The following is a 26,445-nucleotide window of genomic DNA, read 5'->3' as shown; positions in this document are numbered from 1 at the left end:
CATTTAATTATAGTTATTCCCTTTGCGGCCGGAGAAAAGACTCGCAGACGACAAAGTCGAGCAAATGTTTCATCGTCCGTCTGACGACGACTCCCGTTTATACATGATTGATCTCGTTTTAAAGTGGAAGAAATGAACGTACTAATTCTTCCGCGATATCGTTTATTTTTATTTCCATGAAAAGTCATCAAGAATGAACAAATGAGGCGAAAGACATAGAGAGAGAGAGAGAGAGAGGGAGGGAGAGAGAGAGAGAGAGAGAGAGAGAAAGGAGAAGAAAATGAGAAGAATGATAGCGTTGGACGAAAAGCGGAAACGTTGGTTGGGTTAAAAAAGCCGGGCTGGGCTTTCGAGGTGGCCGCGTTAATTAAAATAATGCTTACGAGATAATTAATTTGCGGCTGGACAAAGTGATGGACGAGCACGCGGCTATGCTGTTCGCGCGACTGGGAATGGGAATATAACGCGAGCCACGAGGATATTTAGTATTCGCAAATTAATCGATTACGCGTAATTGTCATCCCATGTTGGAACACCAAGCCAGTTGATCATTAGGACAAAATCGTTACCTGCGGGAAAGCTTTTCCGTGCTTCGTCGATCGTCGAAAGAAATTCTACTGGTCTGAACTCTCAACTAACGGTCGGAAGCTTGTTTCAACTAGTTAATCACTGGAAAAATACGACACTCGTATGGTATTAAAACGACGACCGAAGAAAAGCGATGATATGCGGAACAAGCTCTCGTACCGTTTAATAAGAACTGGCACAACTATTAAACAAATGAACGTTAATTTCATCCAGTGGTTGCTTTTGCTATATTTCCAATGCTACGCCATTTCTTTATTCGACAAATCTCTCGGTCGTTTGGTCGCGCGTTAAACCACATGCGTTCGGTTCATCGTGCATGAATTTTCTCTTCTTTTCGAAACGAATCTCCTTCCATATCCTGACGCTTTCATCTCCTCGACACCTTCCTTTCGAGCGCCCGTTCAAAGTACACACATTCGATCAGCGTCCATACATTGGGTCGCCAGGTAAGTCGTTTAGCCCCGCGCGAATCCGCCGGACGCGAATCGAATCTCGACGAAAATCAAACCGTTCGCCAGCAAGTTTTCCCCTTCGTGCCGGAATCAAGTTAGCCCGCCGCATTCGATGACTTTTACTCCACCACTACCAGCAGAGTCTGGATTCGAGATCTCGATTTATAAGTTCGTGACCAGGCCAGGGGATATTTGCATTTCGTTCCGGGAGCCGGTGAACCGGTTGTTGAATTTTCCTCGATTTATGCAAATTCAACCGAGACGTTGCGTAAGGATTGGAAGCAAACAGTCACACTTCGGATCATTGCATTTCTCTCTTTTCACTGACGAATTTCAGTCGAATAGAGGTTGTTAGACCAACGTTTATCAAACTAATCGGGAGAATTTGAATGTTTATCGTATGGTAAGTAATGGAAAATTCATACATTGAATTCTTAATATATATAGAGTTAAAGTCAAGATTATCGACAAAGTAGGAAAAAGGTACGACGACTGGTTTTATCGCGCGGGCGAACATCCCTGAAGCTATCGATCTCAATAGATTTTCGGGCTGACGTTTTTTCCGACCGCCGCCATCGCTCTTTTATTGCAATTTATCGTATTGTGAGAAACTAATTTCGTCGACCTTTCAAGCTGTCCCTTTCCTTCGAAAAGAAATCAACCAACCTTCGATCGTTGGCATTTCGCGGCCGTAATTCCATTAACACCGACAGTGACGAACTGTGCCGTACACTGGTTATACCGTGCTGTCCCGAACCAAAAATTAATTTTATTTCATTCCGCGAAGAACCACCTGTTACGCAAACCGTGCGCCTGACGTGAAGCGGACTTATGTTTCTTATGTATTCGTAAAATATTGTTTCATACGAGAATAACCATGCAAATTGTTTAAACTTTATTAATACTTAGAAATTAACGCGTCAATTCTTAATGTATTTGCTATTCGTCAAATATCGATCAAACGGCTGTGCGAGGACGATGGAAAAGTCCAAGGTGGACGTGGATCTTTGTATTTTATCAGAACGAAGTGTTATTTCAAATGACATTCCTTCTTTCGTCGTTCGCTTTAATCCATTAATCGTTTTAACTCGTTCAGACCAACGGTGTATTAACGCAGCTTTTCTTCAATCAATTTACATTATTGAATTCTGCTTTTTGATATCGTGCTTATAAAGCGGGATATTCAACGTTACAAATTTTTTATTTAACATTTAAAGTGAATGTTTAATATTTTATTCGTGGTTTAACATTTTAACATCGTTTCTTGTTCCATGTATAATATCATGGAGAAATTAAAATATTTATAACACCGTGATAATTTCTTTTTTCAAATCGTGAACATACTTTTTGTCTCTAAATTCCATAGTAGATTTTTCAGGGTATCCACTATGCTAATGCATATTTCGTATCTAGACAAAACGATGTTTAAATTTACTTTATTTATGTCCTCCAATAACGTTGCTTTTATGTATGTGCAATTTTTATGCACAATTTCATTGCTTGGTTCTTAATCCCTGTGACACACGGATAGCAATTCATACGTTTTTATTTATTCTAGTCGTTGAAATAAGTAGCGTATATGATTCTTTGAGAAAATATATCTACGGACGAGATATATGAACTCTAATAATTTCGACTATTTCTGACATTAATATATCGGGTTATCCTTCTACCAATCGTTATAAAGTGTAATCACATGGAAATAAATGCACAACTAAACTTCTAATACTTACAGTACGATTATATAAACAAATGTAGAATACAAATATTACAGGAAAACATATTACTATATAATTAAAGAAACAATTTCATTCTAAAAAGAAAAGAAATTCCAACAGTTACGTTGGAAAACTAATAAATGGATAAACGTCTACACGATTTGCGATCGTGCTCGCGTAATATTATTTCGACAGGTTGTTTCGTCTGTGACTTGTTTCATCTTTTCAGTCGCACCTCAGCGCGAAATGCACTCGTCGGTTGATGTTCTCGACGACACTCGACTTTTCGTTCGCAGCCTGATTTATCGACGGGTATTCTGGCGCGCGATACCTGGCGCGGTGCGGGTTGTCGTCGCAGAAGAATAACAACCAGAGGAATTGGAAGAAACAAGCGTTCCTCTTCTCGCCCGTACCGCGAACTGCATCCCGGCGGGCTTGCGAGTTACTTTTCTTTTCCTTTTGCCCCTTTATCCGACGTTTCAACGAGCTCGGAAATCGAGCGCAGTCTGCCGCGAAATGCACGGATATTAAAAGCTTCTTATAAAAATTGTGCTAAATTCTAACGCGTCGTGACGTTGACAAATAGACGATAAGTTCACCATTATTAATCCATAAATGATGGGCCTGCGCGTGTTTTAACCGTGTGTGAAATTAATTCGCCTCATAACGCGGTTTTCGTTGAACAAGTGTTTCATGAATATTGGAGAATATCTGTCGGCCCGGTAATCAAGTTTAAAACTCAATTCGCCAAACTGGATTGCACCGTGGAATAACCTAGGTAAATTCGTTACTTGGAAACGTAGTATTGGAAGAAAAGTTCCTCGACAATCGAGTAGAAAGACAGAACGAGAAAGAGAGAGAGAGAGAGAGACCGAGATAAGGAAAAACACAGCAGCCTGCCCCGCCAGAAGAAAAGAAATTAATCAGTTGAATTATTAGATATAAACGTGGCTCGTTCTCCGACGAAGGATTGAGCCAATTGAGCCATCTAGGCCATCGACGAATTCGTTGCCCTTTAAGGCCTAACTATCGAAACGACTTTGTAAGTAAAACGGCGCAACAGTGACGTCTGTTCGATCGTAAAGTAGCAAAGAGCCAGTAAACGTGACGCGGTACGAAACATCTTTTAAACTCGAACCTTAACAAGCTGGGTCAACTCGACCATGCCGAGGATCCGTTTTTATGTGCTTTTACTTGATTTGCTTTTACAAGAAGAATCATCGATGGTTACCATAGTGGCAAAAACCTATCTGCGGATGTTGCCCCTCTCTTTGTTCAGCGGTGCGCGAAGCGAAACCGAGAATCAGGTGCACCTCGGTTGTTCGATGACTTTCGGCTCTCCATCGACTTGATTTATTGCATTACAACTAGCACTGACACTTACACCGATGCACACGGCCTGCTACGCCAGCAATCGAAGGGGTGAATTTTATTTACTTTTAGCGAATCGATCGACCACGGAAGACGGAGGAAAGAGGCTGGGCCAAGAGGCAGAGAAGAAGAGAGGTTGCTGGGTCACCGGCAACCCTGGCAAAGCGAACCCAAGAGTTACGTGGCCTCACTACCCCGCCGGCCTTTCGCTTCTCTAACGTTATATCATCGTCTACTTCCTTCGAGGCCGTGAATTTACGCAGACAAATCGGCCCGAACATAGCCACCGATCTTTACCCTCTCAGTCTCACCCGTTGCTTCTCTCTGCTTCTCGTTCTCTCTGTCTGGCGTTTCACGGTTCGTCGCCTCGCCGCACTCTCCACCGAATTACTGTAATATAATGTTCGCTCGAACGTGGCCGTCTTCATAATGTTTCGTTTATCAATGTTTTCGATAGTCCCGTCGATCTACTTCCGCGTTCTTCTTCCATCCATCCTTCCGCTTTCCATCTTCTCATTCGTTGCTGCTCGATTTTCTTTACTCTTCGCCGCGCTCGAAATATCCGGCAACCGGATCACGATACGGGACGCGTACGAAACTCAATCGATGATATCGTGAACGCTGACACGGTAGTAAGGTGCAGATACTTCTTCGGTACGTTCTTGAGGACGTCGACGTTATCAATAGGAGAGGGATATATCGATAGAAGCGGAGAGATTCGGTGAAGCTCGTCGAGAATACGCATTACCCGTTAACGAATGTTCAGAATTGAAACAATTTGTGGAATGAAATTAAAGTTAGCAGGCAGGAAGATCGTGTTCGAGTTACAAACACAGTTTAACCTGTTTATCGCTGGCCGGTTGAAAATTGTTTCACAAATTCGCTGGCCGAAAATAACAAACCGAAGGTTTTCGTGCGCTCGATCGGGCCGATGCAACTTCTCGTTCCCAATGCAACACCTCCCTTACTCGGCTCGATCGCGGTGGTGGTTTCCAACTTTCGGTAACTTCTGTTCGCAACGGTGTTTCCATCGGTATCATTCAAATCCGCACATAATTTGCGCTAGTTCCCACCGCGATAGATATTCCGACAACGTTTCATTCGGCCTAACCAATGAAATGTTTTGCAACTATGCAACATGTCTGTCTTTCTCTCTCCCTCTCGTTCTATATAGCTCGAATTCTGTACAGCGGAAATACGCAGCCGTTAGAAACGCAACGCGTTAAGGCGAATTTGAGCTGTGTTAATAACGCGCTAACACACAGAGTTCCCTTCGATTTCGAAATGGCGTATCCACGGGTATCGCCAATCCTCGATACTCCATTGTAGGATGCCGTCATTCGTCCATCGAACATCAATAATGATGTATCTACGCTGTTGATGATTTTCACGATGACCAGAGTTTCGTGATAAAACGTTTCGTTTTAATTTTGCTTCTCGTAGCTTTCAATGCATTGTACGTTGGTGATAGAGTAACAGCCTGGCCAGTAAGAAGTAGGAAGACGCTGGACCGTTTGTCTATACCATAAAAGAATTGCCAAGTTAGCGACGTTACGTTAGCTTTGCGACGACATATGTTACTTTACGATTCCTTTCGTTTGGTTCCAGACGAAATGTAAACCCCGCTTCCACTTCTACTACTTCCAGACGCATCGTGCTTCCTCTACCCTTCTTTTCGTAAGCTTTTACGGCGCAACGGAAGCCTTTGACTGCATCGCTGCCAAATGGAGGGATAATTTCGCGAAACCAGGTCAAACTTTCGACGCTCGAGTACGTCGGGCGCGTTTTCCTTTTCCTTGTTTTATCACGAGCAACTTCGTTTTTGTATCCTACCCACTTTGGCCCCACCCTTCCCTGTCTTTATTTCTTTCTCCTAAATGATTATATTTCCTAACTTGATTCGCCGAGGGACGCCTGCGAAAGGATTTGGCTCTGGCCAAGAGAGTTCCGAATATCCACGAGTCGAGCGAGATAAATGGATTATTTTCGATTCGAAATTGCTCCTGTTCGTGAGAGCACGAGCTTTGGCACAGTGATTCGAGCATACTGCGTGTCATCGTCCCTTGCAATCGTATTGGGGGTGATACGGGGCAGGGCGCGTTTTCGCGAAACGAGAGGGTCGTATCCAAGTTCAAATTTTCAGCAGAGACGAGTCTTTGTTGCCCGTTAAAATGTCCCAGTAATATCCCATTCCCCTTGCGTATTACGTTCGTTCCTCTGTTCTGTATCGTTCTATCCCTGCGCGTATGTTTCTCCGAGCTTTTCCCCTATTTTCTATCTTTCTCTTTCTGTCTCTATCCCCCTGCTATTTTTTATTTTTTCTGTGACACGACTGTAAATAACTAGGTGCTGCGGTGAAACCAATCTGCTGTATTGAAAATGAAAATATTTATACTTTCGGAGAGATAAGCGCGGGTATCGCGCTCATCAGCATTGACCGCCTTGTTGATTTTTACGCAACGTGACTTATTATTTTCAAATAAAAGCGAATAATAATTATCCTTACGGTTGCTACGCCACTCGGTACCGTACCGTCCTATTTTACTAAAGTTTTCAGAAAATATAATGGATGTTTCTCGAAGCGGTAATGGGCGGATAATATACTTATCAATACGTATGATCCGTTATTGGCGCCCGTACGACGAGTTTATTTGCATTCATCCATCCTTCTCATCCATGTACGGATGATGCTAGTACAAGAGAACTTTGTTAATCAATCTCGTGTATACGCGGAGACTTTCTTTGGGTCGGGAATAGTGAATCGACAAAAAGGAGATGATATAACGACCTCGTGTACATAGGAGAACATAGGATGGGAACCCGGTGGCTCGGTGCAGTCTGAAAATCTATTTCCTATTTATTTGCCTCTTTTTTATCATCGAAACGCCGGAACAATACGCGGCTTCAAAAAAAGGAAAAGCAAAAGTTAATACGGCGATACGTCGATAAAACTGGCGGTAACGAAAATTGGATTATCTCCTTTCGTTTCGTTTGTTCGGTTGATTTCACGCAAAAATTCAGCTACGCGGGAAAAAATGTCGATGTTTCGAAAAACTCCTTTTTCTTATAATACAATTGAAACTATGGGATTGCGAGACGCGAGCGCTACAGAGAGCTTCGTCCGTGTTTCGCCATCGTGCGAAGCAACTACGCATACGAGTACTGCGTGTAAGTACGCGAATTTGAAGAGAACAAAAAAAGAAAAGCACTCGGGGAGAGACAGAGTCGGAAAAAGAGGATGAAATAAGCTGGGGGTCGTGCAACGAAGGAGTTAAAACCAGGGTTACATCTTCTCTGACGTCATTTCGTGTCGCGTCACCGAAAATGTAGCCGCGGTGAGCCAATTAAAATACACGGTCGGATTACGAGATGCCGGGTCATGAGGGTTTCAAGCATTAGGCAAATGCGATACGCAGAGGACGCATTGACATTCGTGGCCCCGGAGCAAAAAGGGTACACTGACGCGGCGGCGAACAGCCGAGAACAACCGCAGCTTTCGTGTTGCCTTTGTTCTGAAATTATTCAAGGCTCCCGCGGCTTTTTCGCCGCACGCGGCCAGACCTAATCCCTGTATCTTTAAGGTGAGATTACACGATGCCCTCGTTCGAGCCGTCGTTTAATATCGTGGCCGGAGAACGAATGAAATTAAAATTTGACCAACTCCCGGTGGCTTTGACGCGGACGAAACACATCGCGCGCACCACGTATCTTCTCCTATCTCTGTACGTGCACGCTGCCGTGAAACTGCTTTAGTAATCCGGTGACTCAGGATTTTCTACGGAACTGAAACGACCGACGTGAGTTCGTTATTGAAGCAATAAAATGCTCCGGATACGAGCTTTCTCGTTGATTCCTTTTCAAAAACGATTCCAAAGGAGCTTATCAGGGATTTTTGACGTATCTACGTGCAGCGCTTATTAAAGACTCTAGGAGCACGGTGTGACATATCTTGTACATATATATATATATCAATTGAAATTTGTCGTTCCATGGAATTTCGATTCGCCGTTCCATAGGGCAAATTGAAAATATTTGACGACAACACGGCGAAGTGATTATTCCCTTGAGAGACTACGCGTCTTCTCGTACATCGAAGTAGTGGGAGGATGAGCACGTAGAAAATTGGCGAGATCGTTTTCGACAAATCCTTCTTCTCGTTAATTATACGCCAAGCATTAACGCAACCATTAATCAACGGGGCGAAAATCTAAAGCACGTCTTGCCCGTGGCGTATCTAACGGGCTACGCGTTTTCATATCGACCGCGTAAATTTCTTCGCAGGCTAATGGCATTAAATTCCCTTGCGCGCCATTTAATTCCCGCGCCCTGTATGCAGCGCCAGCCTATTCCACACAGAAATCGATACCATAACGACGCGTGCCTTACATTTATCTCCCTGTCGTAGTCTCGCTATCCCTTGTCCTGGAATCACCGAAAACGCAATCTCTACGCTCGGTCCCATATACCTTAGTCTAAGTCACGTATCGCGACAATCGTTGAATATCGATCCTGCGTGAATGTTTTAACACGCGCGGCACGAACGTGCGTTGTACCAGCCGCCGGAAATCGTTGTTGTGAAAGACCTCTCGCGCGTTTTTCGTGTATTTCGCGTTTTTATATACCATCGGCGAACGAACGCGGTAACTGGATCGGGTGATATCTTTTTATATGTTTTTATATTCCTCGATCGTCTGAAAGACTACGAATGACGTGAGATTTTCTCAAGTACCGTTCTGCTATCACGTGTATGTCAGCACGCGGTTGCACGGTGTGCCGTATGTTCCCTACGACCACACATGCGCTCCAAAATATCCGCGAGAACGAGTATCGGAGAATTGTCAATGGAGTTACTTGTCCGGAAAGGAATTCCCGTTCAAAATACCACAGCAGTATATATAGGGACATTGGCGTGGCGCCGCAATAACAGTCTTAACCCTCTAAACCAACGAGAACGCCGATAACCATTCGCATTGACCGATTAAAGAAGAATGTTGCACTTACCTGCCGGTCGTGTGTCGTCTCGATCTACTTCTTGCAAGATCCGTGTTATCCCTGGTCGTAGTGCGTCGCGTCGGCACCGCGTTGAAAATAGAGAAATCCATGGTGTACGCCGCGAGGAATCCGACCATTGTTCACTGGAAATCAACGTTTAACGCACTATATCAACATTGCATAACGTGACACGATCGGCGTTTGAACCGGCACCGACTTAACCAGATCATCAGAGAATGTAATCTCACGACAGACAGACACGATACAGCCACGTCCGAAATCAACTCCTTCGCTAGCCAACCTCCCCACACTCCGGATATGCTCTATCCCTCACGGGAACTGTCACACGTGTTACAGAGTTACCACGGTTCACTATATGGTTGTACGCAAATCACTATCCGACGTCGCGGACACACTGTTCGCTTCTCACTTCAGTGCCACTTGTCCGCGACGTAGTCCCGATCCATTCACACAAAACCTCGAGAATCGGAACCTCTCCACTGTGTCGTGTGTGTAAATCACTGCAATGACATCGTCCCAGGAGCGGGTACGCCACTCTATCTCATCGGCGAGGACGATGCACGAGGCTCATACTGTCAGGAGGAAGCGATCGAGACGGTGTCGAGCGGCCCCGACGATCTTCTTTCGCCACCACCGTGCAGCATCACGGCATTCGCGTCGCGGAACTTTCTCACACTCGCGTGTCTTCCGTAGATCGTACCGATGGGGGTCACACGAAATCGCACTCGACGTCGACTACGCGTTTCTACTGACGGACGGAGGCAAAGATCCAAAGACTGGTACACAACACGAAAGATGAGAACACGGTAAGTGACGCGTCCGATCGGCGAACAAGTTTCTTTAGCGTGGTTTCGTGCTCCCTCGAATACGATTGTTTGTTCGGAGCTACGACGTCAACGGAACGAGCTCAACATAAGTAACCCGTCATCCGACTCGCGCGAGAGTTGGTAGGAAACTACTCGCGAGTTCTTCGTCGAGCGTACTTGCATCCCCACCACTGGTCGCGCAACTGCACCCCACCACTGGCCTCGCGTAGGGCACACGCGCCCCTTACCCCCTCCTTCTAATGGGCACGCACCGAGCTACCCGGAGCGTGACACACGCTCACGCTTCTGGTGGGGGCAATGGTCGCGTGGCGGGCTGCTCTCGCGTGGGGGTAGAGAGGGCAAGGGGTACAATCCGTACGAAAAGGGAGCGACACGCGGTACGAGAGAGATACGTAGACACGGCGCGTTCGCGCAGGCGTACTGCTCTTCTGCGGGAATGTATCCCCGTGAAATGTACGGTAAGTACGTACGGGATAACGAAGACCGTGGGGTGCAGAGACCTCTACTACGGTCTACGCCACTGATGGCGTACAGACACCATTGCACCGTATACAGCGTATACCATGATCCATGTTCTTGAAATGTTTAAAGGTTAAAAAACAGCCAGCTGATTCGCTCGTGGGATTTTTAAATGAACCGCCACGACTACCGATGAAAGTATCGAAAGCCGAGATGTCCCGTTCGAACTACGTTCGCGCCTCGTGGCGTACTGTTCGAGCGTTGGACAAGACGGTGGACAAGAGAATTCCTAGCGTCTGCTCGGTGGACGTAGAGGAATGTCAAACAGGCTGGGTAGAAGTTTGCTCGTATAATAGCGCAGCCTTGAGCGCGATATGTCTTTAGAGCTTAGGTTTCGCTCTGCCGAAGGGTAAACGTTTGCCATCGACAAATATTTGTCAACGTTCGCGGCAAGGATACTTGGCCGCTTCCTTCGGACCAAAACGTGTCTGACTCGTACGGAGGCTCGTCATTAAATTTCGAATGCATTCGGTATCGTTTGGCCGTGCGCTTGTAACGGGAGGATCGGCGCGCGTGCGCCGTTCGATCCTGCGGCATGCGTCCTCCGGAAGAAATGTAGGTAAACGCGTATAGGTAGGAGAATGACAGGGATGTCGACGTCGACGGTGACGATGACGGGGATCGTGCCAGTGGGAAGCTCTTCAGCGACAGCGACGACGATGATAACGAGAGTTACGCCGGTGTTACGCGCTGTCTAGAGGGAATATCATCTCGTAACCGGCAACTCCGCGCCGTTGAATATTTTACATTCATACGCGATGGTAAGGACAGACAACGCCTGACGGGAAATGCTTCGATTTCTACCGAATGGCTCGAAATCACCGTTCGAGAACAAATAGAGATGTTATCCGTTCTACGGTTTTCTTTTTGTAATTCAAATTTCACTTTGCCAGGATATTTATAGATCAACGTCGGCTAATGTAGAGCGAAACGAAAGAAAGAGTCGGAGTATTTTTACTTTGAAAAGGAACGCCGTTCGCCTGGAAGGTTACTCGGCTAATCGGAAAACTTTATGTTAAGAATTTAGAAGAAACCCACGATCTTGTTTAATTTAGTTTGAGTAGTAGCCACTTCAACAGAGGACCATGAGACGGTAGAGGGAACCGTAAAATGACATTTCGTTTGACGTAACCGACGGTGATAACGAGAAGTGGTAGTGCTAGGTTACGTGTTTCCTCGAGAGGATATTAATCCGTAATGATGCACTCAGCTTGCCTGGATCTTCCAAGTTTGCGTACTGCGATGCAGACACAGAGATATCGGAGGCCAAGGAAGAGGAAGGCGCGCCGCGTACTGCGACAGGGGATCTGAACTTGCAACTCTGGCGTTCGCGATAGCAACCAGTTTCATTGAAATTCACCCTCATGAATACTGTCAATACACTCGATCGGGACACTGCACCTTATCGATCCTGGTCTTCTCGATTAAAATGTTACCAGCCGTATCAATTGATTGAGGGATACTGACTCGATGTCTGTCGTGCGTCTGTCTTGTTAGACAGAATACCGATAATAGGATGCTTTCGAACGTAAAACAACAACATAATGATTAGAGGAAATCAGATCTGCGACAATCTTTGTAAACGTATGTAGTTAGATAGTTTCTTTAATTAAACGCAATTTCATATTTCCTGGCTTTTTCTCTTTTACCGCATAATTTCCCTTTTTAAATCTCGAGCAACGAAGTGATTTACTTCTTCTATTTTCGTAAGAGGCGAACAACGCTTGCGCAGTGAACTCCTGCGGGATCGTAAAAATGTATGGGATAAAGGAAGAGAGGATGAGAGAGAGAGAGAGAGAGAGGGAGAGAGAGAGTAAGGTTAAGTCTCGATCTCTTCTGGAACACCACTCTCTCTTTTTGCCCCGAACGGTGAGAACCGTCAGCTCTCGACGACGTGGAGTTCCTCCATCCTTTTCCTGGCTGGGAGGTTACCAGGCAAATCCTCGGACACGAGATTAAGCGGGACTGCGGCTTAATTGATTTTCTAATGTGCCGTATTAATGGATTGATCCGAGGCGACGACCTCGAAGTTTGCTATTGTCGCGCGTTCGACCAACGGGAATATCGACCCTTTACCCACCTACACGCCAGTCCTTAGAAATCATTCAGCCACCTACCTATCGCTTTCAGCGACATAGAACCGATGAACCGCGCGAAACGACGAGTAATTATCCGAAAGTAACGACCACGTCACAAGAAACGACGTAATGCCACGAAAATTCTGTTACTTTAATACTGCAATTAATTTAATACGCAATCTCTTTTTAATCCCATTCGATTTCTCGTAACAAGGAGACTTCTTCCTCGATTTTCTTCAACGACGAGGAAATTTTTATTCGACCGATATTTGTCAGGTGACAAACACAAGGAACATCGCTTCGCGGCTGCACGATTTTCCGTCATAAATGCGAAGAACGCTTCCGCTTCCGTCTATAAAAAGTGACAACTGCTTGTTAGCCTAACAGCTTTCACCGAGAACTCTCGCTTTCTTCTACTGTTCCTTCGTGGAAAAATACTACGTATTTCGTTCGGCTCGGCTTAGTCTTAAATATTACAGATACTTGGAGCGAATTTCTTCGACTTAATGGTATCCGCCCGAACGTTTCGTACGATTTGAATTTTCAAACTGTTTATTGCTCACTCGTCACTCTTGCTTGTTCTCGATGTTTTCTTTGAAATCTGTTCCGATATCTCTTGTTGCTTGCCCTCCGTTCCATCCTTCTCCGTACTATTCATCTCCGTACCGTGGAAATCGACAGGCAGAGCGTAAAAGTGGTCCCGAGCGACGCCATTAAAACCGATCGTGCCAGAAACATTTTGCGGGCCTCGGGAGTGCGCCCGTTCCGCTGTAATGCAACGTGTAACGTGACTCGATACATTAGAAGGTGCACTTTAGATCACGCAGAGATTTCATCACGGGAACGTTCAACGATCGTTGCCACGCCGTCCAAGCGTTTAAGATCGATTCGCGATATTGTACCAGGTAGATTCTCCATCTACGATCCAATGATTTAAAAAGATAGCGCCGTGCGTCGTCTTCCTGTTTTGCTCCGGGCACTCCAGCATCACCAAGATATCTCCCGTCGGACAAGCATCATCATAGACGATTAATACAATCGATACAAACGTGACGACAGAACCGTTTAGCACGGTTTGTAAATCGATGACTTGACATATTCACCTAACATCGATTTTATCGGTAACAGAATTTGATTCTATTAAATTCACCAGCTACCGTATTAAGATACTAACAATTTCTCTACGAGTTCCACGATAAAGGAAGAATTAATAAAGAAACGAGAATCGCAAGTTCGTTCTGTTCACCCGTCACATTTCCTAACGAAGGAACGTCTTCATTCGTATCGCTGCATTTCTTCGCTCATCTTTTATTCAGCTTCCTTAACAAGAATATTCGCGGTCTCATAAATTAATGGTTGCCCCTGTGTCACGACGGTGGATCGTTATTTGTAATGTTCATCCCCTGTATATCCGGTAGTTCCGGCGCAACTGCCGGTGAAATATCGCGACGCGCCTATTAAAACAGCGAATTTATACTGGAACAATATGTTACAGGAGAGCGTTAGTCGTAAGCCAGATTTAAAACTACTTATTCCATGAAGAATTTTTCTTTCCTGGCGCGACGTACACCGGAGTAAATTTCAAAAGTCGGACAAATTCCAGGTCACGCCTCGAAATCGCTCTATTCGAGGGGTAGACGGCAAGAACGAGAAACGTGGTCAGCCACGGTGATTCTGGGACAAGGATTTTTGCAGCACGCGCCTCCATATAAACTTCGTCCGTATTTGCCTAAGGACTTGGACGGCAAGAAACGAGTCGACGAACGAAAAAACGCTCGGACATATTGCCATTGTGGCAGAAGGCCAACTTGGAATTTCGTTCGCGACTCGGTCGCACGTGAATTCAATCGATGCATGCCGTGTCTTCTGGATAGATACGAAAGTATGTTTATGGCTCGTCCGATGCCAAGCTATTGACTTTTATTCGTGTATAATCTTTGCCAATAGTTGGAGTGATTACGTAGGTGTGTTTCGGCGTCCTTCTGGACACCTAACGTACTGGCCAACGTATTATCGAGATAAGAGGTACTAGGATTCCCGAGAGAATCGGAGTGTTTTCCGATAATATTATAAATTCGAGCCTCTGATAATTCGAGATCTGCTCTGCAACGGAGCCATCGTAATGTCACCGAACGAATGGGACCAAAGAACTCGATTACGGGCCACGTTCGATCGCAATATCAACCCCCGCACTGGATATTCAATCGAGCTTGGTCTCGACTACAGAAAGCCTGCTGCTGCTGCTGCTGCTCTTTTCTCCAAAATAATAAAATCAGAGGGCGAACGAAACTGACTTTTATCGATTCCTAACACGACGATCGTTCCCTTTTCAGTGTCATGGATTTTTTCGTCCCTTCCCTTTTTCTTTCCAGATCCTATGCGAAAGATCTATATCTGTCTCGAAATTCATCGTTATTTCGTGCCGAATATATATTTATTTTACGATACGTTTGATTTCTTATTCCCGATAAGAGGAGCTTTCGCATTTCCGAAGCTTTTCAGGTTGAAACGGGGATGATAGCCAATAACGCTAAGCTATAGAGGGGAGAAATATATATTTCCTTGTAGGGTTATAGGCTCTTAATCGAGCTATTTTGTCGTCACTCGGTAGCATGCACGCCATTTCCTAACTACATTTTCTCGTGTATCACGCTTCGCTGCGTATTCCGAGGCCGACATAAATTTGATCGTGCATTTCGACGTTGAATAATTCTCACAGATTTCCTCGGTGCTGTGTATTCGAAGAGACGATCATTCAGAAGCCAACTTGTGGTTGTCCTTAATGCACCTATAATAACCATTCCTCTCGCCTATCGTACTTTCTTTCCCTCCTTCTCTCCTTTTCGTATCGTTTCCGTTTTTCCTGTTTGACTTTGGACCATTCAGTTCGTCGAGTACGATGAATTATTAATCGGCGATTTTCGCAATTTTCTCTAGTCAATATTATTCTACCGTGCTCAAATATGTGTAATGATACCGTACGCGGACCGTACGTGTATCTCCATTCGGAATCTTTCGTTATCATCGTCTATTGATATAAGCTTTATTAATGCGCCGCATTTTCATGGAAGTTACACTGCTGCAAGTTAATTAACGGGCGAAGATGTGTTCGGGGAGGAATTAAACCGAATTTCCGCCTGGCGCTGAGGCTTCGCAGCTCGGTAGTAATCCTTTACCGGCGTCGATAGCAAACATCGCGGCAGCGATCCTGTAAAAACAGATTCGGATCGTACTCACGCAACGTACGCAACGTACTTGGCGTTGCGCGCCAAGAGCAGTTTTCATTTTATCAAAGAGAAACCATTATTTTCTTTCTCGTGGTGAGAAAGACACGAGGAGCAGAAGGAATAACGTATATAAAAAGTGGTAAAAAGCGTGTCAGGAAAACTTTGTTCGACGAATAAACGCGGTTTTGTCCAAGTTACCGAATCGTAGCATCTTCGCGAGAAACAATAGCAGTTTTTTCTTCATCTTTACACTCCGTTCTTTTTCTTTTTATTTTTTTTTTTTTTTCATTTTTTACTTTTATTCTCGTCCGATCAAGAGCACGAACAATGGCCTAGCTTTTATTGAAAGTTATATTATCGACAGCCGGGAAAACGATTTCCGTAACGATATATCACCAACGATTCATCCATTTCATTTTCACCGCGATCTCTTGCGGCAATGTTACGACTCAGCGTCGCTCGTTTCCACCTCTACAACCCTCTTCTCGACTGGAGAACTGTGTCGAGTGGCGTTGGATACGTTTCGAGCTTCTTCCTTCTGCCTACCGTTTCTGTCGGCCTCGAGACGCTTCGCGTTTCCCTTTGCCTTCGCCTCTTACCGCCGTCTTATCCATCCCTTTATTCGCCTACCATTCCCCGATGCGACGCGCTCGGTGGCGCGCTTTCAAAGAAATACCAATTTGTCGAATTATTGCGTTCAAAAGGGTCGCTCAGTTCTGTTCCCGACTTTTATGCGCGAGACAACCGTTTCGTTCGCCTCTTCTCCTAATCGTTTCCCATTTCCTCGCGCCAAAGACGCTCCGCGCGACACAGACGTTCCAGCTGAACTCCGGATAAGTCGAAATTAATATTACGACTCGAAAGTAGTTTCGATAAAGTTGAAAAGCCAATCGGCGCTCGCATCGAGTAGACGATAAAACCGCTTATTACTTTTGTCCGCGAGTTTTCTTTAACGACTTTGTGTAGTTTCTCGAGTGGCCGTTTCATCGGTTATAGATGCGGTGGTAATGTATTTGTCTCGGATTTTTAACCCCTCGAGCCTTTCTTAAAACTCTGTAAACGATCCTTCGCTTGCCTCCTCCTTCTCCTCACGATTATGCATTATTCTTTTTTCGTCGTTTTTACAGCTTCGTATGTTCCGTTAACCTGTTGCCTCGCGAATTTTTTCGCGACCAAGCCTCTTGAATAATGCATGACGAGATAAAGACAGTAGTGAAAAAAATTACATTTCCACCAGTCGTGCGGCTCGAATTATGGCAGATGGCAAGAGAATTCGTTGCTACGCGCTACGAGTGCCATTCGTATTTGTCACGTTGCGCGATAATCTACACTCACGAGTGCTACTACAGTGACTACTTCGTAATCTTTGTCCTGTTATTTATCCCATTATCCAGATAATCTTTCATATATCGTCGAGACCATTTACTGCGTAACTACGCGAAACGTAGCGAACATAAACAAACAACATTTATAGCGACAACTCCTAATTTACAAGTACTACCAACGATTCAACGTATCCATTGTATAGAACCATTTGAACAATTTAACAATTTTGTTTTCTTAAATGGATTTTCCTAAAATATATGTTTTCATATATACGTCTCGTTTCAATCTTTTCAATAAATTTAGTAATCGAATTGTAAAGTTATTCTTGTTATATACAGCATAATTTTCAGAGCGAATTATGATACTGCTATGATAATAAGTAGCTCGTTTTTAAAGTTAATTTTTTCAAATATTAAAAAGTTGCCGATTTTTGACACGCATTACGATACAACAAGTCGATAATATGAATTTTCGGTGAACGTACGTGGATCAAGAGAAATTCTGTTTCACGAGCGAAATCATTTTACAACGAACATGATTTCTACGGTAACCGATCAAGAAGTTACGCCCCAGGTATTTTCGGGGTAACCGTAGATTAATTATCAATCGACAGATCCAGCGAGATGCCCAATCGCAAACGTGCAATAGAATAACGAGAAAGCGATCGAAGCTACAGCAGCGATGCGCAACTCGTCGGGACTAAATGTCAGATAATGCGGTCGTATTGGAACTGTTCTCCATTGTTCCGCGACCGGAAACTTCCTTTCTCGCTCCAACCAATTACGTCCACTTCAATTAAGCATCCGAAATCAGCACGGCCGAGAATCATGGAAACGCGCGAATCACGCGAATACTTCATGTTAATGAGAGGGGAAAAATGGGCTGAGCATCATTTTTAATGGCTCTGCTTAATGCTGTTCTCCCTGTTCGAGAATATTGCAATCGTTCGAATCGTTTTCGAGTGCCGATGATCGTATAAAAATGTATCTGTTGAAAAATATTACGACTATCGAAATGGGAATTTTGTACTGTTTATTTCGGATCAGTTTCGAGTATCGAATTTCAAATACTGATTGTGAGTTTCAGGATGAGTGGGAAGAAGAAGAACGACTGAAAGTACATATTTGGAGTTAGGAAAGATGAGGTTATTCGAGGCTTTGGATGGGCATAAGTGGAATGTATTGTGAGAATGCAGCGAGAGCGTAGCTTGTTTGAAATAAGCGAAAGAAAATGTAATACAAGAAGAAAAATGTGCGCGTGAATTTATTAAAGATGCGTACTTGATATAATCCACGAACAGTAGTAGTCGAGATTTGTCAACTTACATTGTCCCATCCGTGACTGAAAAGTTGACTAATGGAAGCTACGTAGGTCTGATTGGTTTTCAACGTAATAAAGTCACATTCCATGGCAAAATCTTAAAAATAAAGTATACGTATTTTCGTTATTAGATGAAATAGTTATATTCACGAATCGGAGTAGGAGCGAGCACAACTTTTCAGTATTTTTTATTTTGGAATTGTTTTAACTCTTCCTGGATTAACCTTTTCCACTCTGCTGGAAATAATCCAAGAAAATCTCCTTCACAATTAATAATTGTTTCCTCGAAACAAAGAAGATATTTCATCCGATCTAGAAACGAATCTCTCTGCACAAGTAACCATTTGTTTGCTCCACCAATCAAGCCAGCCTAGCCGTGCACGATTTCTTTAATCCCTGATCCTAATATCAGCGGGGAACACGTTCCTCTGTATCTTAATTGAAGGCAGCACGTGACGCCAATGAATCGCAGGTGAAACGGTTCGAACAAACTGGCCTGGAAGTGGGGCGACAGAGCGAAAGGAAGCCGGTGTCGATAGTCGACCGTGACTACTTGTTAAAACGAGTCTGACCATGGTTGGCGCATTCCCCTTCCAACGACACTTTCAAACTTGCCAAATTTCCAAGCGATCCAAACTATTTCGCTGCACGAGAATCACACGTGTCTTCGTCGATCTGACTAATTTTAGTTTCCATACTCGGGAAAGAACGTCGAAGATCGCATATAGTCGAGGACATGAAAGACTCCGACTGTTTGATATGTAACGCGTCCTGCAGTCTCTTCTCGAGAAATACTCTTCTAAATCTAAATCGTTACCGAGTCTTTATACACTTTCGTCGGCCGCAGCCATTCGTTACGTAACAAGACACAGAGTAGCCGTTTGTCTTCTTAAGCCTTCACAAATTTTCCGAGACCAGATGGCTCGTTTGACGCCATCTCGGTTTCTGGTGACACGTAACGACGCTAATCGCGGAATAAGCGACGAGGATGAAAGTTCGACGGCTGAACAACGCGAAAAAAATGAAGGGAGGAAAGAGAAAACGATCGGCCGACTGCGTCGAAGGGAGAATTGGCCTTATCGTTAAGGGCTGCGATAGGGTAGTTGGCAAAGGCGAAGGAAAGCATCGAGTTTGTTCTGGTCGGGGCAGTTGGTCGGAAGGGGTTCGAACAAGCCTCGGGGAGTGGATTTGATAAATGCCATGACATCACGAGAGCAATTATCCCTGCCACACTCTATTTGCAGTTCCCTTGCTCTTTTACCACCCCTCGCGACGGGCCTCGCCCCCTTTTCTATCAACGCCCGTCGCGAATCAAACATTCTCTTTCTACGTTCGTCGTCGGCAACTTCTCGGTACTGTACATTATTTCGAAAGAGTGTTGGCGAATAAATTACCAATTCAAGAAAGAGTTACAGATCTTGAAGTCATTAGTAGGTAACCTGGTGGAAAGTGTACCTCGTAGAGGCAAAGGGAGGATCGAATCGAAAGTCGGGCAAGTCAAAGGAAGCAAAAAATAATAGTTCTGGGGAATCTGTGTACACGTGGCACGACAGAGGTACGATAACAAGTTAAACCACGATTTTTGAAAGGAACGACGGACACTTTGATCGGTCACCGTCGCGTGGTTTCCGCGTTAATGAATTCTTTTAGTGGGACACGCCAGTGACCCTCTTTTCCTTCTCGTCTCGCTTGCTTCTCCTCTCCCTGTCTCGATGTTCGCCTATTAATAAGCGCCCGTGGACACTGATATTGCCGGATTCTCCTTTGTGATAACTCCACGAAACAAGAGAGAAAAAAAGGAGAAAGCAGGGAGAAGGGTAAAAGGAAAAAAGAGGTGAAAAAAGAAACGGGAAGGGAAAAATGATTACGCGGGATCAAAGCCACGGGTACGAAGGCTGCAATTTGATACCGTAATGCCAGAAATTCGAGGCAGGTATATCGAGAGAAGCGTGGCTCTTTTGTCGAGGATCACTGTTATTCCCGAACGAGAAGATCCAGAGATGCGGACGAGAGCGTGGTTTCCCCTGAAATTCGCGCCACCCTCGTCCTTGCGTGCATGCCGGTGGTCGCGTGATCCGTGCCCGTTATCGAAATTCCAAAGAACTCTTTTGACGCGTAGCGGGACCAAGTCACGAGGAACGAACTGTGTGCTCCCATAAGTACGCGTCGTCGCTGATTTTCTATGCGTGCACGCGCGGCACATTACGCCGCGTCGCTCGATCGAAGTACACGACTGTTAACCCTCGAGCGAGATGACACGGTGCGTTTCCGCGAAAACTAATTTGCTTAAAATATCTCACGTTAAATCGTTATCTGCTGGCCATTAAATTAAACAGGAGGACACAGAAAGGGGAGACGCGGCAAATGCGACGGAAACGATGCTAAATCGGTGATTAGGACGGTTAGGATAAGCTGCGTGAGGTGTGTTAAAACATAACCGGCAGACGTTGAAGAGTCCTCGTCTCGTAGGCAACAAAATAAAGTTTGCTCGTCGTTGTACATACTGAACGTTGTTTGTTGCGAAGGAATTTCGTCGACAATTCGAGAGAGAGAGAGAGAGAGAGAAAGAAAGTTTAATTGGCTAAAGCAGTTGTCTAACAAGTAGAAGATACGGGTTTGAGTTCGAAGTGTAGCAGTTTCATCGGTGTCACTCAAGTTTAATAACAACTTGTTCGATGAAAGTGAACGTAATGGTCGGCGTATGATTCGTTCACGAGACGCAGCGCGTATGCATTAACTATGAGGGGTCTAGTTACGAGATTTTAATGGAATTATTCAAAAGGATAATCAAAGTTATCGAAAGTTCCGAAGTAATTAGCAACGCAAGTTCCACGGGGTACGTCTATCGAGTGTTAAGTAGTTTGAATTAGTAGACAGTCCGATTACACGGCTCGTTCTCTTCGTCGAGGTTAAACGGCAGCCGCCCTCGGTATTTTCATCCTCTCTCACTCTCTCTCTCTCTCTCTCACTCACTCACTCACTCACTCTATCGTTCTTAACTCTTCGCAAAGGTATTTCTTATCAAGCATGCTACTCGTCTACCTCTGTTACTTTCATTACGTGCACGTTATTAAGCAAGACCATTTTGTTTCCCCCTATTCTCTCTTTTTTTTTCCCTTCTCTCTCGCCTCCTACGTGGATTTAACGATCGGGACCGTCGATAGCCGAGAAATACAAGTTCCCCGACCGATCGTGATTATCGAGATTTAAGTATCGTACAGTCGACGAACGACTAGCCGGTATTCTCTTTTGCGCCTTCTGCTTCTTTCTCCTTTTTTCCTTCGCTCGTTGCACACGTGCACACGTTAACATCCACTACATGAGAACATCTAACGATTCTTCGGATCACGAGCGTACGAACCGAACCACGGCAAATTATCGTTCGATTCGAATCCATAAACACCACTCTTAAATGCTTTATCCTTCGTACCGTTGAACGTATAAAAAACTGTACACGCGAATCGCCTGCGATCGTAAATGTCCTCGTAAAAAGCGGCATGTGTTGTGCCACCTTCATCCTCTCTCAATTTCCTAGCCGAACGAAAACCATTCACCGACCTATTTTTCCTTTCTCCAACCATCTTCTGGATCGGGACGTTCGAAAATCGAACGAGGAAGGTTACGTGCGGGCGTACGTACCAACCTCGATGGTCAGGTCGTTTTGTTATCCTTGCTTTCAGGACCACGAATTAACGGCGGATCCGATTATACGAGTCATTTACGGTCCGTTTCGCCATCGACGATGGCGCGGCAACGAAGCGGTTCCGCCACGACCCATTTCCACTCGTTCGAAATAGAAGGCAGAGGCCGCCTTTCGAATATTATCATTCGAATATAGCCCGGGACTCCATTATCTGGCGCGGCGCAACTACTCGAAACTCGGCGCGCCATTAAACTATGGGGTCAATTTGTCCGGAACGCGTACAGACCCGGAATTACGTCCCTCTATCCCCGGCGGAAAAGAGACAGGCAGAGGCCAACGGCGGCGGCGGACTTCATGCACGAGATTACACTTGTTCCCTCCGCATTAATCTGATGCTAGATCGATAAACGTGGCCGGCACGCTGTTTCGCGATCGGTACCACGTCCGCGAAGGAACGTTCACTCGGAGAATGGACGTATGACGAGACATTGAAACGTGAAATCTTATCGATTTACTCTCCGCAGGATACCCTTTAACGATTCAAATTGGGACCTCATATTTCAATATCTTGCTCGTACGTTATTATCGGTAGAAAAATAAATAAATAACACAAGTTTATTCGTATCAGATATTCTTCAGTATAAACAAATGTCAGAACAGAAACAAATGGATAAAGCCATTAATCTTGTAATTCGCCGAATTCTAATAGAAAAATCTAAGCCATCTTGAAAAAAGATTAATTAGCTTATTATTTGTAGCGCGATACAAATAGTACATACATTGCAAGCTAGAAGATCATAGTTTTTTTTACCAGAACGTAACATCTATTTACTAATTGTAATTATCATAATTTAATAGTATGTATGTATTACCTTATTTCTGAAAGTTATTTTATTGTTTATTTTATTAGTTCTTATATAACATCTTGTCATTGACTCAAATAGCCCTAACCTTTCTGACGGTATTTCTTGCTAGATCTATTGGGTTGACAACAATGTGTCATTACCACCTAATGACAAAATCCGCAATCACTTAGTTGCCAATCCAATAAATAGCATCGTATTAATTCACTCACAAGGATCAATGGTGTCTCATACGATAGGTTGGATCACACTGCAAGATCGAATGTTAAGATGTTTGAGCTTACAACACTGCTATACTGTAAGAACAAGGCAACGTTATCACTTTCGACTAGAAAATTCAAAATGAAGTTCTACTTTATGCTCGTATCTTTAGATACACGTTAATGGAATTTAATTACTCGTCATCGTGACGGGCGAACGACCCGTAATATCAATTTTGCGTTTCATATAGCGAGGCGCATGACTCCGCCCAAAGCTGAAAATACGGATTTTAATTATGCAACCCATTCTCGTACAAGTTGATTTCGCTCGACTTTCCCGCGGTATCATGAATTTTATTTGAAAATGGCTTTCGGTTGGATGAAACGCATATATTTTAAAATACACGTGTGTATCGCAAAGGGGAAAAGGTATTCGAGTGGAGTCATACTCAAATATTTGAGAAACCACTTGTATCGCGATGATAGACATGGACACTCGACGATGAGATGGAAAATTTCGAGGGAAACACGTTTCCCGGGACTGCTAACGTTAGCGACGAACGATAATTTTTGCGACGAGCGCGTTTATTGAATGCAAATAGCAAATACGTGGAGGAAACGAGCAAGTACGATTCGTCTCGGTGTTCTTTTTCTCGCCAGTCATCGTCGAACGAGAGAATCGAGGATTATTTATCGGTTACGTGACAGCAGCTCGGCAGCGAGGAAAATTTAGAAAACACGCTACGTGTCCGGTTTGCGTGTGCTAGTGGAGAAATCGCGATGCACGCGGAAAAAGTGCCACTAGCAGACTTTCCCAGCTTTTCGCCAAGTTAGATGTAATTCCATGATGCCTGTCTAACTTCTGACGGTTTTGTGGGCGCGGTGATTTTGCAATGTCGCCACGTTTTATTTCCCTACTCTTCCTTTCCTTTCTTTTTTTCAACTGTTAAATTGTCTACACGCGAGGAATGTAACCGAGACGACTGTAATCGTCGAAATCGTCACGTTCAACGATACCGGAGAAGAGGTTGGCTGACAAAGAAAAATGGAATAAAAGAAACCCTTTATTTCTCGTCATTTCCTCTGCCGAGTCTAAAGATACCGAATCCAAAGAAAATTTGGATTTACGTAGAATTTCGTCGAAGAATAAAATTAAAAAGCGGAAGGATGGAACTTTGGATAACCGAAGATATTTGGGACAATCTTAAGCAACGGGGATGAGCGACTTTTAAACGCGTTTCAAAAGTGAAGCAAAACTAAAGCGCCAGGATATCAGGAACAATGTGAAAGGAGATTATTTGCATCGATGATCGATTCGATCGACGCGGGATTCTACTCGATCGAAGAACACCAATCAGTGGATTTCTCGGATCATAACTATGACTTCCGCCTAATTAGTAGAGGTGTGGAGATCGGGCGATTATTTTTCGTCGGGCGTTGAGAACGACGACGACGACAGAAGCGTCGAAGCGGGACAGTCGGTCGCAAGAAGCAAGGAATCGTATCAAGGCCTCGTTAAGGGCGAGCCTGGCGAAAACGTGGTTGGTAAAACGACGATCAATCACGATTTTCCTCGGTGCTCGTCAGTCGGCGCATACGTACACGTCCCAGTTCGGGGACGAATGGGGTCGTTGAACCGTTTCTTCGGGTCCGCGTCCAAAAATACACGGGGAATCAGGGAGGAACGACAGAGTCGTAACGAGAAACGTAACGCAGACGACAAGAGAACGAAGGAACGACGGCAACGATCGCGGCAAGAGGGCTGAGATCGGGGTGCGGGCCAGAGGGAAGGGAAATACGAAGAAGGGGAAAAGCGAGCACAATGCTAGCCGGAGAGACTGCGGTGACAAACAGTGGACTGCAGCCAGCAAAGAGGTGGCAGAGGGGCGCAAACGCGCAATGGGGTGAGGTAGGGGCCGGTCGAGCGGGCCAGCGGTCCAGAGAGATGGAAGAAGGAGAGCCAGAGAGAGCCGAGAGGATGAATATATATCGCGACGCGACTCTTCACAGAGCAGAAATTACTCTCCTCTCGTGTATTCTTTCCACGCGGTTATTATGGCAGTCGAGCTATTCTTGGATAAAGAGAAAGATAGAGGAGATGTGGGGCGGATGGCTGAACAGCGGGCAGGAAGAGAGGAGTCAGTGATGAAAGAGGGAGGTTCGGGCGGGAAGTTTCAAACAAAAAGGAACACCGATCGAAAAGCGAACGGAAGCTTTCGCAGTCGACCGGGTTTCCTCTATTCGGATCGAATCGATTTGCCTCTTCTGGGATAACGTCGATGCTCTCCGCAACTCTGTCTCGTCCGGGGATCTCCGCGAATCCTGGACTCTGCACGATACAAATTTTCCCGTTGATTTACGTCGCTTGTTACGCGTGCATACCTCAGTCGAAACGTGGATACGCGTTTGTATGTGTGCGCTTGCATACATATGTATGTATATGTGTTTTCAAAAGATAAAATGCTACCACCAGAAGCTCCGTGCTTTCTCGTGCCTCTTTTTATAATATATGTATGGTTTTTCTTTTTTTATTGATCCTATATTTTCCGCTCCTTTCTTGTTTGTTCCGGTAAATAACAGCGATGACCAACAGAATTTTCGCGATACTTCAGGCACCGTACTACGATATCGAGCACCTTGAACGTAGTAGCCGCGCGAGTAGATACGTCAATTACTCGACGAAACTCGTCCAGTGTGCTCTACTTTCGTAGCTTTTTCCCATTCCGTTTCTTTTTTGCAACACGTCGGGTTAGAACGAATATCCCCAAAGGTAAACTCTTTCATCGCCACGTAGTTTTCGAACTTGTGCATAGACGATTCGCTACTTGTTTCATACGAGGTGACAGTCGCCGGGGGGATGAGAAAGGCGAAGAGGGTTGGCTCCGGCTAACTTTTGATTTCTTCTATTCCAGCCTCGTCGCATTTGGAACGGTTCTTTCGTTCACTTTCCGTTTTACCTGGCCCTCTGTCACCTCGCGAATTATTAAAATCCCCCGTAGCTTCGACCGCGGAGACGAGCCGCAACTTTTTCAATTCTAGCCGCTTCAAACTTCTCCAAACGAACCTAGACGACATACAGTCGAGCCGCGAGTTTCTCGAAACGTACGAAAATAAAATTTCCACCGGGAATTTCGCAAAAAGCGCGCGCGGAATTATCTCTCTCTCCCCTCCCTTTTTTCAAAGTTTCCACGAGATCCGAATAAACTCTGGTATTCATTAGTTTGCTAATCGCGTCGAAAAAGAAAATAACGCGTGACATGACGAAAAGGAAGCGAAGAAAGAAGAAAAACAATGATACCG

The 26,445-nt window shown here is 44.8% G+C and overlaps 1 protein-coding gene across 2 annotated transcripts in view; it reads right to left on the bottom strand.

Annotated features, from left to right (window-relative positions):
• Positions 1–10,078, bottom strand: part of LOC117236710 (irregular chiasm C-roughest protein-like) — a 155,996-nt gene extending 145,918 nt beyond the window's left edge. For both annotated transcript variants that reach the window (XM_033499898.1, XM_033499899.1), the window contains exon 1: positions 9,131–10,078. In XM_033499898.1, coding sequence (XP_033355789.1) covers positions 9,131–9,258 — 128 coding nt within the window. In that variant the 5' untranslated portion in view covers positions 9,259–10,078. The remainder of the gene's footprint in view (positions 1–9,130) is intronic.
• Positions 10,079–26,445: the final 16,367 nt, after the last annotated feature.

Source organism: Bombus vosnesenskii, unplaced genomic scaffold (genome assembly GCF_011952255.1).
Source record: "Bombus vosnesenskii isolate JDL3184/JDL3185 unplaced genomic scaffold, Bvos_JDL3184-5_v1.1 scf7180000013352, whole genome shotgun sequence".
Classification (NCBI taxonomy): Eukaryota; Metazoa; Arthropoda; class Insecta; order Hymenoptera; family Apidae; genus Bombus; species Bombus vosnesenskii.
Note: the sequence above shows the minus strand (reverse complement) of the source record. Positions and strands in the feature narration are given on the sequence as shown.